Below are 13,673 nucleotides of genomic sequence, written 5' to 3' on the forward strand. Positions count from 1 at the left end.
GTCCCCTCGCCCCCTCCCCTGGCCCTGGCCCGACTTCCCCGCCCCGACAGCTCCGCGGCAGCCACCGGGCAGACGGGACGCATTTCTGGCAGCCGTTGGAGGGAAGGGGCTGGGGCACAAAAGTCGTAAAACCTCCGCACGACACCCCTGCGGTTGAAAGCGGAGCTGGAGGAAAGCCAGTGTAGGGCTGGGGTGGGGGTGGGGGGGCGGGCGTGCGGTGGGGGGGGGGTGTCTCGGGACAGCCCCGGGATCTGGGGTTCGAAGCTAGGAGGGAACTACGCCCGCGCCCCACCGTCTTTCGCAGCATCCACGCGGCAGGTACGGGGCAGGGAGAATATCGTGGGGAGGGGTGGGCAGCGGTGTCCAGGTCACAGCTGAGGGAGCTGTCGTCTCGACAAGTCCCTCCTACCAGAGGGTCCCTTGGGCACCGCTGGGCTGGATGGAGGAGATTCCCGGAGGGTGGCTGGGACAGAGTGGGAGGGGGCGAGTCCCTCTGGGGAGGGGCGGCCTCTGGAGACCTAGCTGCCACAAGGGACTCCAGGGCCACGCCCCCCTGGGAGCCGCTGTCGTGGGTCCTGGGGTCCCTAGTACCGGCGCCAGGATTTCGCGGGGAGTTTCCGTTCGCTACTTGAAACAGGACTGCCCGGCCAGGGCCCTTGGCACAGCCGCGGGTCGGGCAGCCCGGGACTGACAGTCGGGAGGCCGCTCCCGCGCTGGAGGCCATCTGGCTGAGCCCGAGCTGTGGTCGCCCGCGGGGACTCAGAGGCCACGCGGCTGAACAAGGACGGGGCTGCGCAGGGCTTGGGGGCCTGCGCTTGCGGGGGCCTGCACCCCCTTTTCCTGTCCCCGCCCTCGCCCCGCCCCCAGCCCCTTTCCTGCCCGAGCGCTCTCAATGCGCCCCTTATTCCCTGCCCCCCCCCACCCGCGGTGACGGAACCCCGCTCTGTTTCCCTCTGTTTAATGCCGTTGCTGGGACCACGGTGGCCCAACTCCAGGCGCGCGCAGTTCCGGGGGCGGCGCGTCGGCTCGTGGCTGGCCAGCCGGCCGGTCCCTCCTCCGGCCATCCTGCTCCGGTCTGGGCCCGCGCCCCGCCGCTCCTCGGCCTTGTCCTCTTCTTTCTCGCAGGAGCCTTGGGTTTGTTTATCGCTGCTACTAGGAGAGACGTTCCCGGTTTTATTTTAAGAATTGGCGATGACTAACGAAGTTAAAAGGAGCTTAGCACGGAAAACAAGTCTCCTATTTTTAGGGTCCTCTCGTTTTGTGGATTATCGGGGCGAGCACACCCACGACTGAGTGCCCCCCGGGGCCCGAGCCCCCCACCTGGACTAGCTTTTGCCTGGCGCTGTGGGACACACACTGCCGGGGAGACCATGCGGTCCGCAGAGCACGCCCACCCGTCCCGAAGCTCCCGTCTGTGCCCATGCTGCCTGCCCGGGGGCTACTGCTAGGGCGCTGGAGTCGCGCCGGCCTGGGCTGTGGCTAACACGCCTTGCAGCGCAGCCCGCCTGGCTTCTTGCTGGTGAGTGGAATGCGACTTGGGCGGTTGGAGCGCTAGGCCGTAGTAGTTTTAACTCATCAGCGGTAGAAGGAGAATGGGTCCAGGGAGGATCCCTGGGGGGGGGGGCAGAAGGTTGTGGGCCTGGGTGGGCTGAACCCAGCAGTGGGTTTGGTTTGGGGCCAACTGGACTGTGACAGCTTCCACACGGCCCGTTATATTCACCTAGAGGTGGCCTACTGAGGGAGGGCAGAGACACTGGCTCTTTCACCTGCAGGTGGTGGCAGGGCTGAGTCGTACCCAACTTCCCCAACCATGCCTGTGGCATCACGCTGCTCAGATCCACCATGAGTCCACGGCATTGGGAACTGCCCCCGGGGTGACCACTTGTCAGCTACCTGACCCACTTACCTCTCCCTCAGTCAGGCATGGAGTCCAGACTCACCCCCACCACCCCCACACACAGTGTCTGTCACAGACACCAGAAGTTTGAAGCCCAGGGTGCGGTAGACGCCCCTAAGGAGACTCGCCTGGAACCCAGGAGCAAGTAGGACTGATGGCGCTGAGCTGTACAAGGTTAGAGAGGAAAGGATTCCTGCAGTCAGTACCCTGTGTGTGTGTGTGTGTGTGTGTGTGTGCGCGCTCACACGCACCTGTGTGTGTGTGTGTGCTCATGCGCGCCTGGGTGTGCCCTGGGGCCTGCGCCCCAAGAGTTCCTGGGGTGTCCAGGAAGCCCGGGCTGCAGGATGGACAATCTGGAGGAACGTGCAGTCATGAAGTCTCCCTCCAACGCTTTGCCTGAAACAAAGCCCTTTCCCTGGCCGCTGTGACCTCCCACCTGCCAGCACCTGAAGTACTCCCCATTCTCATGCAGTCAATCCAGCAGTCACCAAGCAATTCCTTCAACAGCAGGGGCCCCCTGCCCCCACCAGAGGCATCCTCAAGTAGCTCTTTCCCTGCTCCCCAGGTTTTCCTCAGTCCCTCCCCCTGCCTGTGCCCCCCACACTCAAGGCTCCTATTCAGAACCACTCTGATGCTTTGCCCTGTCACCTCACTGTGGAGGCGGGGGGTGGTAGTTCCAGGAGGGCCCTTGTCCTCGAATTTGAGCTCTGGTCCCACCTTGTCCCCATTGCCCCTGACAGGCTCCCAGGCCACAGCCCCGCTGTTGGGCCAGCCTCCTGCTCAACCTCCACCCTCTGATCAGCAGGCCAGTGTTGTTGGCCACCAGTGCTGCAAGGCAGCCCTTGGAAGGGTCTCCCTGTGTGCTGCCCCAGGGAGCCTGCTGCCCCAGGTGAGGACCCCACTCCCCACCGAGCTTCCAGTCCAGGGACAGCACATGCAAGGCCCGCTGCTCTGAGGGGACAGCCACCACCCTCACCCTGGCCAGTTCCATGGGAAGAAAAGCATCCATAGCCTGCTGCACCTCTCTCAACCTCACTGCCGTCACTGACCGGGTGGGAGCCAGTCCTGTCCAGCCTCCCTGCAGGTCCTCTTCTGGGCCGTCAGGGCTGTGTGCCCAGCCCAGTGAGGACACCTGGGAAGAGGGCTGACCGGGCAGTGGGGATGGGCATTAGGTTGTGGCCACCTGGGGATACAAAGAGGGTCCTTAAACAGTCGGAGCTGAGTGCTGTACCTGGGCCCCGGGCCCTCTTCCATAGCTGTGAGAGGTTCAGCTGGGTAACGCTCGAGGGCTGGAGAAGCACCTGGACAGTGCTGAACCTGCTGCCGCCCAATGGGGTTTTCTCTTTGCTAGGCAATGACCCCTTTTCCTTCAACTAATTTGGGGTTTCTGCCACTCACGACTGGAGGAACCCCAAGTGACGCAGGAACAAGTTTGGACAGATGCATTCTTTCTCTGGGAGAGTAGGGTGGTCCAGCTTTGGAGGCCGATGAAAAGTTCAGGTCAGATCAAGGCTGAAGGTGACCAGCCCTGAATGAAGTCCAGCAGCAGCGACTTGGGCCTCAGGCTGCCGAGACAGAGCAGCTCTGTGCCTGACCACAGGCTCCTTTGGTGGGCTGCCCTGGCTACAATGGTTTCCCTGCCCCACAGCTACGCGCCCACACAGCTGATACAGCACTGACTACGCACGCTCCCTACTGATGCTCAGGTGGGGCTATCAGACATGGGACCTGAGATGCAGTGCATCAGGGGTGTGGCTCTTCTGTCCAAGGCCTGTGGCTCCCACGGAATGACTGGGCTGGGCTATGCAAATAAGATGCTTGTGGCCCACCCAAGGGACCAGACAGATTGCTAATGTACAAATAAGGGATATCGCACCCTTGTGGGAGTGGGGCCATGCAAATGAGATGTATGGAACCAAAAGATGGGACTGGTCCGTTTAACATCTTTTTAGGCTCAAAGGGAGACAATCCCAGCAAATCTAGCAAATCCAGGAGAGAAGCAAGTCCTTTGGACCCGAGGTTCCTGAGCTGAGAACCTCCTAGACTGTGCACTGCACCCCTAGAGGCAACACAAGGGGCTGAGCAGCTGTGGTAGAGAAATGGGGGCAGCAGAAGCAGGCCAGAGGGAGACAGGGTCAGGGCTTCCTGGTCCACAGAGCATGGGGGTGGGGGGCTACAGTGGGTGTGCCAACCAAGAGAGCTGAGTGCTTTGGGGCCAGGACTTGCTGGTGGAGTGGCGTGTCTCTGGGTACTTATCGGCGAAGCCAGCGAGCTTTGTAACACTTCACCAAGCAGGGCAGGGTCTGAGGGACTGCGACAGGCCCATCGATGAGCATGCGCAAGAAGCTATCTTGGTCACACAACTGTATCCTGATTTTTCCCTGACCCTGAATCACAGCCTGCTACTTGCCTATAATTGTAACGATGGTCGGTGTGGCCATCGCAACCATTTTTTTGGTAAGAACAGCTTCATTTTTTATTCTTGTATAACAAATTGGCACTTTAATATCCCTAAAATCCTTTAGAGACGGGTTTCATAATTTTAACACATACGCACACCTCAAAATCAAATGTTTCCAAAAATTATGTGAAACACATGCATGTCACATCATTCAAAACATTTATTCATCTACTGTGGGATGATCAATTAAAAGTGGACCGTGTTTGAAATGCAGTCAAGCAGATTACGTTTCCTTTTCTCTTTAGGCGAGGGCTCCAAAGCGGGGGAAGCGCTGCCTCCTCGCGGTGTTTTCGTTTCTTCTTTGTCTCCTTGTGGTCGCTTTGGTAGCCGCTGGAGTCACTGCCTGGGAAAACAGGGTCTGGGTCCTGATCTCCACAGTGCTTCCTCTTCTCCTGGGGCTCCTCCCCACCGAGGCCATCGGCACTGCCATTAGCCTGCAGCCCGCTTTCCCCTGTGCCAAGACGGCCACCAGCTGTCGCACCCTCGTCCACTCTGCACGTCTCTAGGCGCTTCTTTTCTTTGGAGGATTTCCAATAGTTTCTTCAGCAGTGGTTTCTGTTGCTTCTTCAGAAACTTGAGGATACTTGGCTTGCAAACTGGCCATGTTTAGTTTTCCTCGAATGCAAAAGACTCCACCAGCATCAGAGTCTATGCGAAACACTCCAAATTCAAGGTCATCTCCCACGTTTATCTCCAGGGTTTGCCACTGCTCAGGTGGCATCTGCTCTGGTTTAGGGATAGAGGCATTGAAACAACCATGTACTAAACAGCCGATGTGGCTGGAAGACACTTTATTAACTGTGCCCACAAGTTTTTGTCCTGGTTCAGGGCAGAAAATAACAAAATCTGCTTCAACGTTAAGATGAATGTGTCCTTGATCATCATAAATATCTCCCAGCTCACCCACTACTTTGACATCGCAACCATTTTATCAAACCCAGCAGAGAAGCAGAGAGCACTGGGGGATGGGCCACGACTGGTCCAAAGCGTTGCCCTTACCTCCACCTCGGGGTTCCTTCCGCTTGGCCCAATACTGCTGGCAGAGTCCCCTCCTCCCCATGAGTTAGATGAGGTTTGATGTTGGGGACCCACCATTTCCACGAGCTCCTCGTCCCACAGAGGTGGCTCTTTTGCTGTCTTAACTCATAGTTGAGGCCGTAACAATAGTCACAGGTGCAGGCTTTGGGAGTCAGATTAAGCGAGTAATTTATCAGTCTCTTTCCTCCTCTGGGGATGATGTTAGCGATCTTGAAGGGTTTTCACCATCGCCACCAGCAGCATTACCACTCTCCTCACTGGAACCAGCACCAGCACCACTGCCGATGCGGACAGGAATGTCACATCTTTCCTGAGTTGGGCAATGGGTGAGGGGAGAGCGGGCACTGGACTTGAACCCACATCTTCATGCCTCAAAGGTCAACCATCATCTTCAGGGACAGAGCTGAGCTGCTGCAGTTTCAGATCAGGTCAAGTCACTCAGCCAAATGTATTGGTTTACACTGTTTCAACCCCGATTCCAGAAGTGCTGGGAGCCACCTTGGGGCCAGGTGTTCATACCTTGCGGGGGGGAGGGTGTGAAACCAGCAGGGACACATGTGGTCACGGGGACAGTGAGATTTCAAAGAGAGGGGACCTACCTCTGGAGGTGAAGAGGCACCCCTAATTGACATCTACTGGTAACTGTTAGCCCACCAAGTGGGCATCCCAAAGAAATGTAATCACAGAAAATAGAAACACGCAACACAAGAGAAAGCACTCCACACAAGGCTGTAGGTCATCTGACAAAGCGTGTGTGCCAGAGCAGCGATGCCCTCAAAGACAAGGGAGTCAGGCCCACCTGGGAATGTGGGCTCGTGTTGGCGCTTGGATGCAGCAGGAAGCCCTATGCTCAGGCTGTGGGGACCACCCTCACGGGTCTGGGCTTGCTTCCGCAGCAGCCTGTGTGTGCCGACCCCTTTGATATCATGTCTGGGATCTACACCTGGACTTGCAACTGTTCCCTCTGGCAACACCATTGTGAAGGGCAACTTGTGACTTCTGTCCTCAGACAGGTCAGTTCCCCAAACATGCTCAGTTCAGGGGCCACACAGGACCAGCTGTACCCCAGCTTGAGAATGTGAGGCCCCTTTGTGTCTTTTGACACCAGGGGATGTCAGTAGTCTTCCTGGCCTAGGTGCCCATGGCTTCCCTGGGGCCCGAGCGGGTGGCCCTGCTCAGACACAGAGCTGCCCTTCCGTTCAGTCCCGTCCAGCTCTCAGCAGGAACTTCCCAGCACTCTCTAAAGACGGAGGGTCACGGGACATGTTAGGGGTTGAGGTGGGGATGCAGGCAGGAGACTGCTGGCTTCCAAGCCCCCTAGGGCCAGTGACTTGACCCACTGTCCCCACTGCCTTAGGCTGAGGCTGGCTGGTCAGCAGGGACAAGGGAGGAGGATGGACACCCCACCCCCCGGGGTTTCTGAGCACTGGCACTCAGTCATGGTGTGTGGGCGGCTGGGCCCTGAGCCTGACCTGAGGGTGCTGGGTGGGGTTCAACTGCCATCGAGTGGGGTAAGGGGTGTGGTGGGAGACGGAAGGAGGAGGAGACCCCAGGCCCCTGTCCTGGTTCTCCAGTGGGAAGAGGCCTTTACTCCCAGGACCAGGAGGGCAGCTTTGGCGGCGGGGCGGGGTGGGGCGGGGCGGGGGGTGTTCTCCATGTCTGCTCTTCAGAGGCAAACAAACAAAAAGAGAAGACAATTAAAATCACACCCAAGGGACGCCAAACTTAGCTGCATAATTGAAATGTGACGGCCCAATACCCCTCATGACCCAAGCTCGTTTTCCGCTCAGAAGCCTGGCATCCACAGAGGGGGTAGGGTGGGGCAGTGAGTTAGTTACTGCTCATTTCCTGATGTGCCAGGCCAGGCCCTCTTCCAACTTCGGGGTCCTCTTTCAAGCCGGGAGACCCCGCAGAATCTTGGGAGGAACCTTGAGGTAGCGCATGGGAACTGGGGCCTCTTCCAAAGCTTCCAAGACTCAGGTGGGGGCCTGGAGCTGCTGGCTGCTCGCTCCCCATTAGCATGTCACCAGGGAATGGCTCAGGTTTGACCCTCTACTGGGCACGCAGGGATTAGCCCCTCACAGCACGAGCAGTGGCTGCAGAACACTCCGGACTGGGAGTGGTTCTAAGTTCCCTTCTTGTCATGCAATTCCATGGTCTAGGATTGTGGGGAGCTCTGCGGATGGCAGTGCTTGTGTAGAGCCCGACCCGCACCCTGCGGCACGGACCTTCCTCCTGCCACCCATGCCTGGAGGAGCTTCTGGCTCTCACTGCAGGGGTCATACTGGGGGACACAGGGGTGGCGTGGGCTGTGTCCAGGCCTCCTGCCCATCAGGGACTCCCAGAGGCATCTCCCCAACAGCTGAGGGAGCCCAGGAAGGTTCCCTAGATGCAGCCAGACACTGCTGAGCTCACGGAGAGGGCGGGAGGCAGCAGATGGTGTGATGGGGACATGAGAGGACAGTCCAGTCACAGGCCTCGAGCTTCCAAGGGCCACACATCTAGGATCAACACTGCAGCTCCCCAACCCCCTAGTCCTCAGGGTAGAGGTTAGTTGCTATCCAGCTCCCTCAACTATCCCTGGTACCCCTGCGCCAGGCTGGGGTCACCTCCAGTCTCCCAGGAGGTGGTTGAGGTCTGCACCTCAGGCTGGGCAGGGCCGTTTCTTGGTGAGGGGCTCCCTCTACTGCACAAAGTGTGAATTGCACCTGCTCTGCAGCAGTTGGAGCTGGGCTTGTCATTGACCTGGCTGTTAAGGGACCTCCAGGGGTCCCAGGCCATTGTCTGCAGGAGGAATGGGGCTGGGGTCAGACGGGGCTGGCCAGGCACTGCCAAGCATGCAGGGAGCACCAGGGCTTGTCCATGCAGGGGACCAGCAGTACAATCCCCAGGGGCAGTGAGGCCCTAATCATGCCCCTGTGGGCTGTCACACAGAGGTTAACTGCCCCTTTGTGTCTCCTTTCCTGCCCACCCACAGGTACAGTGGGGGCAGCCTGAGGTGAGGCCTCTGGGCCTGTGCCCAGGAGAGGGGTTTCAGAGTGGGGTAGGAAGTTGCTCTGTCCCCTGGGCCGGGGAGCCCCTTCCTCCGTGGGGCCAGACAGTGACTCTGGTCCTCAGAACTGTGTCTGACCCCAGTGGCCACTCCCACAGGCCAGGACCCTGATGAGAGTTGGGGGTAAGGGGTGCTGTGTGCTTGCTCTTGGCTCTGGAGCACTCTTCAGGCCAAGAGGCTCACGCCCTAGGGACGGCAGAGGGGGCAGCACTGTTCCAGGAAGGAGGGGGCTCTCGGCAGTGGAAAGCCTGTATGTGGGAGGGCCGGCCAGGTGGTTTCTCAGGGGAGAAGAGCAAGAGCAAGCCGGACCCAGAACCCCCAACCTGGACAACAGGGCTGTCACCCTGAGATGGGAACTGTGTCTCCCGTGAGGGTGGGATGAGGCTGGCACAGGGATCCCCGGCCCAGGGGCATCCCAGCGGAGACAGGACTAGATGGAGCGGTGGGCACAGCTGTGGTGTCCCCGAAGTGAGGGATAGCAGCGCACAGCCACCTGGGCAGCTCAGCAGAAGACAGCACTGGGCTGTTTGGGGCCCGGTGTAAGCCACCAACAGCCCCTATACTCACCGCTAGGGGCATCAACCTGCCACGGGATAGAAGGCACTATGCAAGGAGAGCCCCGAGCACTGGGAGCACTGCCAAGAGTGGGCAGTGCTACAGTGACCCTCTCAGGCCAGGGCACTCATGGGGTTCTTCCTGCAGACTACACCCTGCATGGTACAGACATGACACTCAGGAGCGTGGGGGACAGACTGCCCAGTATCCATGTATACACAGGAACATGGGGGACAGACTCCGCAGTGTCCATATACACACAGGAGCAGGGGAGACAGGCATTCCAGTGTCCATGTACAACAAGAGCATGGGGGACAGTCACCCCAGTGCCCCTGTACACACAGGAGTGGTGGGGGCAGACACTCCCCCCACACCCCGTGTCTATGCACACACAGAAGCGTGTGCGGGACACAGCCTCTGTCCATCAGGATGGCTGGAAGCAGTGGACACAGATGCTTACACACCGCTCTCGACTTTATTTGAGCCCTGATGGCCCTCTAACGACAATAACCAAGAGAGCACGGGAGCGTGAACCACCTGCAGGAAACACACTGTAAACACTGCAGCAGGTCAAACTCACAGCAACAGAGAAGCCTTTAGGGCGAGTTTCAACAGAAACTCAAGCTGGCTCTTCATGTCAACTGAAATGATAAAAACACCAAACAAGTGCAGCGGAGGCGGAGTGCTGGCCCGTGAGGCGGCTGACGTCCATCCAGAGAGGCGGCGGCCGGTGCGTGGAGGGTGCTGGAAGCAGTCCTTTGGGCGGAGTGGCCATCATGAGGTGAGCTTGGAGTAGCTGGGAGGAGACAGCTTCCGCTTCAGGTACTTGAGGATATAGAGGGGCAGGCAGCTGACCACGGTGATGGCCGACACCTTCCACAGGAAGGTCACGGTTGTGATGAAGGCCACATCTGAAGGGACAAACAGGCCCCACGTCAACACATAGCACGGCCCCACCCTGCTCACCAAGGGGTGAGTGAGTTACCAGGTCTCGCCTAACAATGCCTACCCCACATACCAGTACCCGGTGAAGCCTGGGGCTGGTCCCCGCAGCACTTGGTATGGTGGGTCACCCCAGCACCACCACCTCACTGTGTGTGCACAATCCAAGGGGCACGGAGAAAGGCATGGGGGCTGTGAGCCCAGTTGTATCCGGAAGCGGGGCTGTGGGTGAAGGAGGAGCCCACTGGGGCCAGGTTTATATGACGGGAAAATGCCCTGGACCCAAGAGCCCAACCATCTCAGGCTTACAGAGCCCAGCTGCTGCCTCCAGGGGCAGCTCAGAGAACAGTTGGGGGGTAGGAGGGCGTCCTGGGGCTCGGAGTTTTGGCTCAGAGAGTAAGAGGATTGTCGAGGGTTTGGGAATGGGGGGCACAGAGTCCAGGGGGCCATCCTGGGGCACAGCCTTCCATGAAAACCCTGGCCGGGTCCTCCAAGTGCTCAGACACTGAAGTTCTGTGAACCTCACAGAGGGCTGCAGCCCAGGAAGCCAACTGCAGAAAGCAGGGCACACAATGCAGGGGTGAGTAAGAGATACGGAGTGCCTTTATCATGGCTTTTTCTATGTTTCTATGCTCTTAAAGAAGGAACACCACGTACCTAAGAAAGCTCCCAACGACACTCTGCCTATGCCTGCACAGTAAGACAGGGCGGAGAGGAAAGGAAGGTTAGAACAGCAAGCAGGGGCTGCTGTCAGGGCTTCGACGAGCAGGGAGAGGACAGGGGGGCATCTCGAATGGCACTGCTGCTGCCTGTAAGGTGACGGCTCCTCGCATCTGCTCCCCCCTGGGCTGGCCCTCAGGCTGAGAGCAGTCAGCATCCACATGCCATGATGACCAGGTGGTGTGTGGCCACGGGCTCTGATGCCACACGGGGGCCTGAAACATCACGCTGCGTGAAGGTGGCCATCAGAGGGCAGGTGCTGCGTGGTCTCGCTGTGCCATGCTAGGCGTGCACACAGAGGCCCAAGAGCACAGGTGACAATGGACAAGGGCAGCGAGCACTGTTGCCCACCATGAAGAAGCTGGCACTGAGTGTCCCTGAGTTCCTGTGGGGCTGGGGGATGACTTATGTCACAAAAACAAAAGAGCAATATCAGAGGCTTGATTCAGCCTTCAGGGCGTGTGTGCCCCGCCCTGCTGTGGTGGGAGGGCTGCCTCATTAGGGCTAGGACGGAGATGTCCACGTGGGGCGTGGAGACTCACCGAAATACTCATTGAGGAAGGCGAGTGAGGCCAGGTAGCAGCCAAGGCTGAGGAACTCGGCTACCACCATGAGCCAGTGCCACGTGCGGATGGTCAGCGCTACCATGAGCAGCTCCGTCAGGATCAGCGCCGTGAAGGAGATGGCCACCACGTGCACGAACTCCGACTCAAACAGGGCCAGCGCTCCGAACATCAGGATGCCACCTGCAGAGAGCGGGCAGTGCCCCGAGCATCAGGGTGCCGCCTGCAGAGAGCGGGCAGCGCCCCGAGCACCAGGATGCCGCCTGCAGAGCCGGGCAGCGCCCCGAGCATCAGGGTGCCGCCTGCAGAGAGCGGGCAGCGCCCCGAGCATCAGGATGCCGCCTGCAGAGAGCCGGGCAGCGCCCCGAGCATCAGGATGCCGCCTGCAGACAGCGCCCTGAGCATCAGGGTGCGGAGAGGCACGCGGGAGGCAGACTGACTGGGTGCCATGGGGCCGGCACCCACTTCAAAGCCTGGATCTGGAGCAGGTGGGATGGGGGAGGCTGGGTGGGAACCAACGAGGACAGGGTTTCGGAAGAAGCCTGGAGCACAGCTTTGTACACTGTGAGCACCTGCAGGCCCTGAGGAGTCCCAGCATCATCTCATCCGGCCTCACAGGCACTCTGGGAGGCGTGTGTCTGTCTGTACCACCAGGGGCTCCAGGTGGCAACTGCATGTCTGTGTCCATGGAGCCCCACTGAGCACTCAGGCCCAGCTCATTGGCTGGTCCCCATCGCCCAATTAAACACACAAGGTGGTCTAGACTCCCTACGGAAAAGGGCTCCCTCCCCCGCAGAGCCCGGCAACAAGCACACAGCAGCTCCACGGCAGCCAGCTCTGGGACGTTACTGGGAGATCGAGGGCGCGCACCTTGATAGACGCTGATCAGAACCCAGACGAGGAAGGTCTTGAAGGACAGGGACCTGCCCTAGGAGAGGCAGAGAGCCCAGTGAGCAGAGAGGTCTGTGTAGCCCCTAGGACACCCAGGTCTCCAGTCCCCATGCGATTCCTTACTGTTCCCTCCCTGCCATCTAGTGGATCCCGATCCCCCTGGATCTCTGCCCCCAATCCAACAGGAAGCTGCCCATGTCGGCTGGCTCTGTTAAGGGGTGGGCTCAGGAGCAGCCAGACCCATAGGTGAGGCATGGCCATGGCGGATACTCACAAAGCGGACCCCTGCTGCTCTGTCCCAGGCCCCCCAGTAGGACCCTCACACAGGCCTGGGGGAGGGGCGCACCTTGGTGAGGTCCTTGTAGAGCTCGGGGTACAGCAGGGCTGTCTCCGCCTTCACGTCCTGGTCCAGCACCAGCGAGAACACGGGGAACATGGTGTAGATCGTCGCGTACCTCAAAACCCAGAGCACGGCCACACTGACGGGGGCTTCAGAGGGCGCCACCAGAGAAGGGCGCAAGGGGGCAGCCATGCAGACCCCCTCCCCCACAGAAACCAGGGGCGACTATGCAAACCAGGCCCAGCCACGCCATGGAACTGCTAGGCTCTGGCCCAGACAGCACAGCCACCATGAGAACGGTGTCCGTCTGATGTCCCCATGGGCAGACGCCCCTTTATGTCCAAACCCACCACCCACCAGACACGGCCCATCATGAACTCAACCTCAGTGATAGTCACGGGTGCAAGATCACGTGATCTGCCAGAGGTCCCCGCCTGGGGCTCGGGGACAAAGCAGAGTCCACAAAGGGGACCCCAGAGAGCCCAATTCAATACCCCTGCACCCCCACTCCAGCACTGGCCCGCCGTCACCCCGGGGGGCATGGCTCAGCTGAGCAGGGAAGCTAACTTACCCCACCATCAGGAAGCCCTGGTACAAAGGCACAGATGCAAAGTAGAAGACGGACGAGAACACGGCCTGGAAGAGTCCTCAGTGAGCACAGCAGCAAGACGCGGGCAGACCCTGCTGTGACGCCACCCCCCACCCTCAACACCAGTTCACCAACTGCCCTGCCACTGTGACCGTCCCAGCACTCCCTCCTCCTGGGCCCGCATGCCCCAGGGCCCTGCGCTCCCAGCCACGTGGGCACCTGCATGGTGGAGATGACGAGGCCCCTATGCATCACGAACTGGCCCAGCGCAGCCGAGCGCTTATAGCTGTTCCGCCCGTGCACCATGAGCAGCCGGCCGATGTGTCTGAACTGTGAAATGGAGAAGTCGGCGGCCAGGGATGCCTGCTTCCCCTCCTGGGGGCAGAAGAGCCAGTCAACCTCCACCCAGACCCATGCACCACAGGGCAGGCAGGCCCCTATGCCCAGGGCTGTTTCCAAGTCTCCCACTGGGCATGGCATGTGGGGCACACACAGACCTCCCAGGACATGTGTGTGTTGACAGGTCTCCCATGTCCCCACCCGGGACACACGTGTACTGGCCTGTTTCATGTCCCCTCCTGGGACACACGTGTCTCACGTGTACCTTCTCGCCCAGAACACACAT

The 13,673-nt window shown here is 59.7% G+C and overlaps 1 protein-coding gene and 1 pseudogene across 6 annotated transcripts in view; both read right to left on the reverse strand.

The window, feature by feature from the left end:
- Positions 1 to 4,540: 4,540 nt before the first annotated feature.
- LOC142428056 (DNA-directed RNA polymerase I subunit RPA43 pseudogene) lies at positions 4,541 to 5,277 on the reverse strand (annotated as a pseudogene).
- Positions 5,278 to 9,459: 4,182 nt separating this feature from the next.
- The window catches only part of ATP9B (ATPase phospholipid transporting 9B (putative)), a 124,817-nt gene continuing 120,603 nt past the window's right edge, over positions 9,460 to 13,673 (reverse strand). For 3 of the 6 annotated variants that reach the window (XM_075533098.1, XM_075533099.1, XM_075533095.1), the window contains 7 exons: positions 13,268 to 13,423; positions 13,031 to 13,095; positions 12,466 to 12,574; positions 12,099 to 12,156; positions 11,208 to 11,411; positions 10,603 to 10,635; positions 9,460 to 9,914 (listed from right to left, as the gene is read on the reverse strand). In XM_075533098.1, coding sequence (XP_075389213.1) covers positions 9,778 to 9,914; positions 10,603 to 10,635; positions 11,208 to 11,411; positions 12,099 to 12,156; positions 12,466 to 12,574; positions 13,031 to 13,095; positions 13,268 to 13,423 — 762 coding nt within the window. In that variant the 3' untranslated portion in view covers positions 9,460 to 9,777. The remainder of the gene's footprint in view (positions 9,915 to 10,602; positions 10,636 to 11,207; positions 11,412 to 12,098; positions 12,157 to 12,465; positions 12,575 to 13,030; positions 13,096 to 13,267; positions 13,424 to 13,673) is intronic. The other 3 variants (XM_075533100.1, XM_075533096.1, XM_075533097.1) reach the window with 2 other exon arrangements.

The sequence above is a fragment of the Tenrec ecaudatus genome, chromosome 15 (genome assembly GCF_050624435.1).
Source record: "Tenrec ecaudatus isolate mTenEca1 chromosome 15, mTenEca1.hap1, whole genome shotgun sequence".
Taxonomy (NCBI): Eukaryota; Metazoa; Chordata; class Mammalia; order Afrosoricida; family Tenrecidae; genus Tenrec; species Tenrec ecaudatus.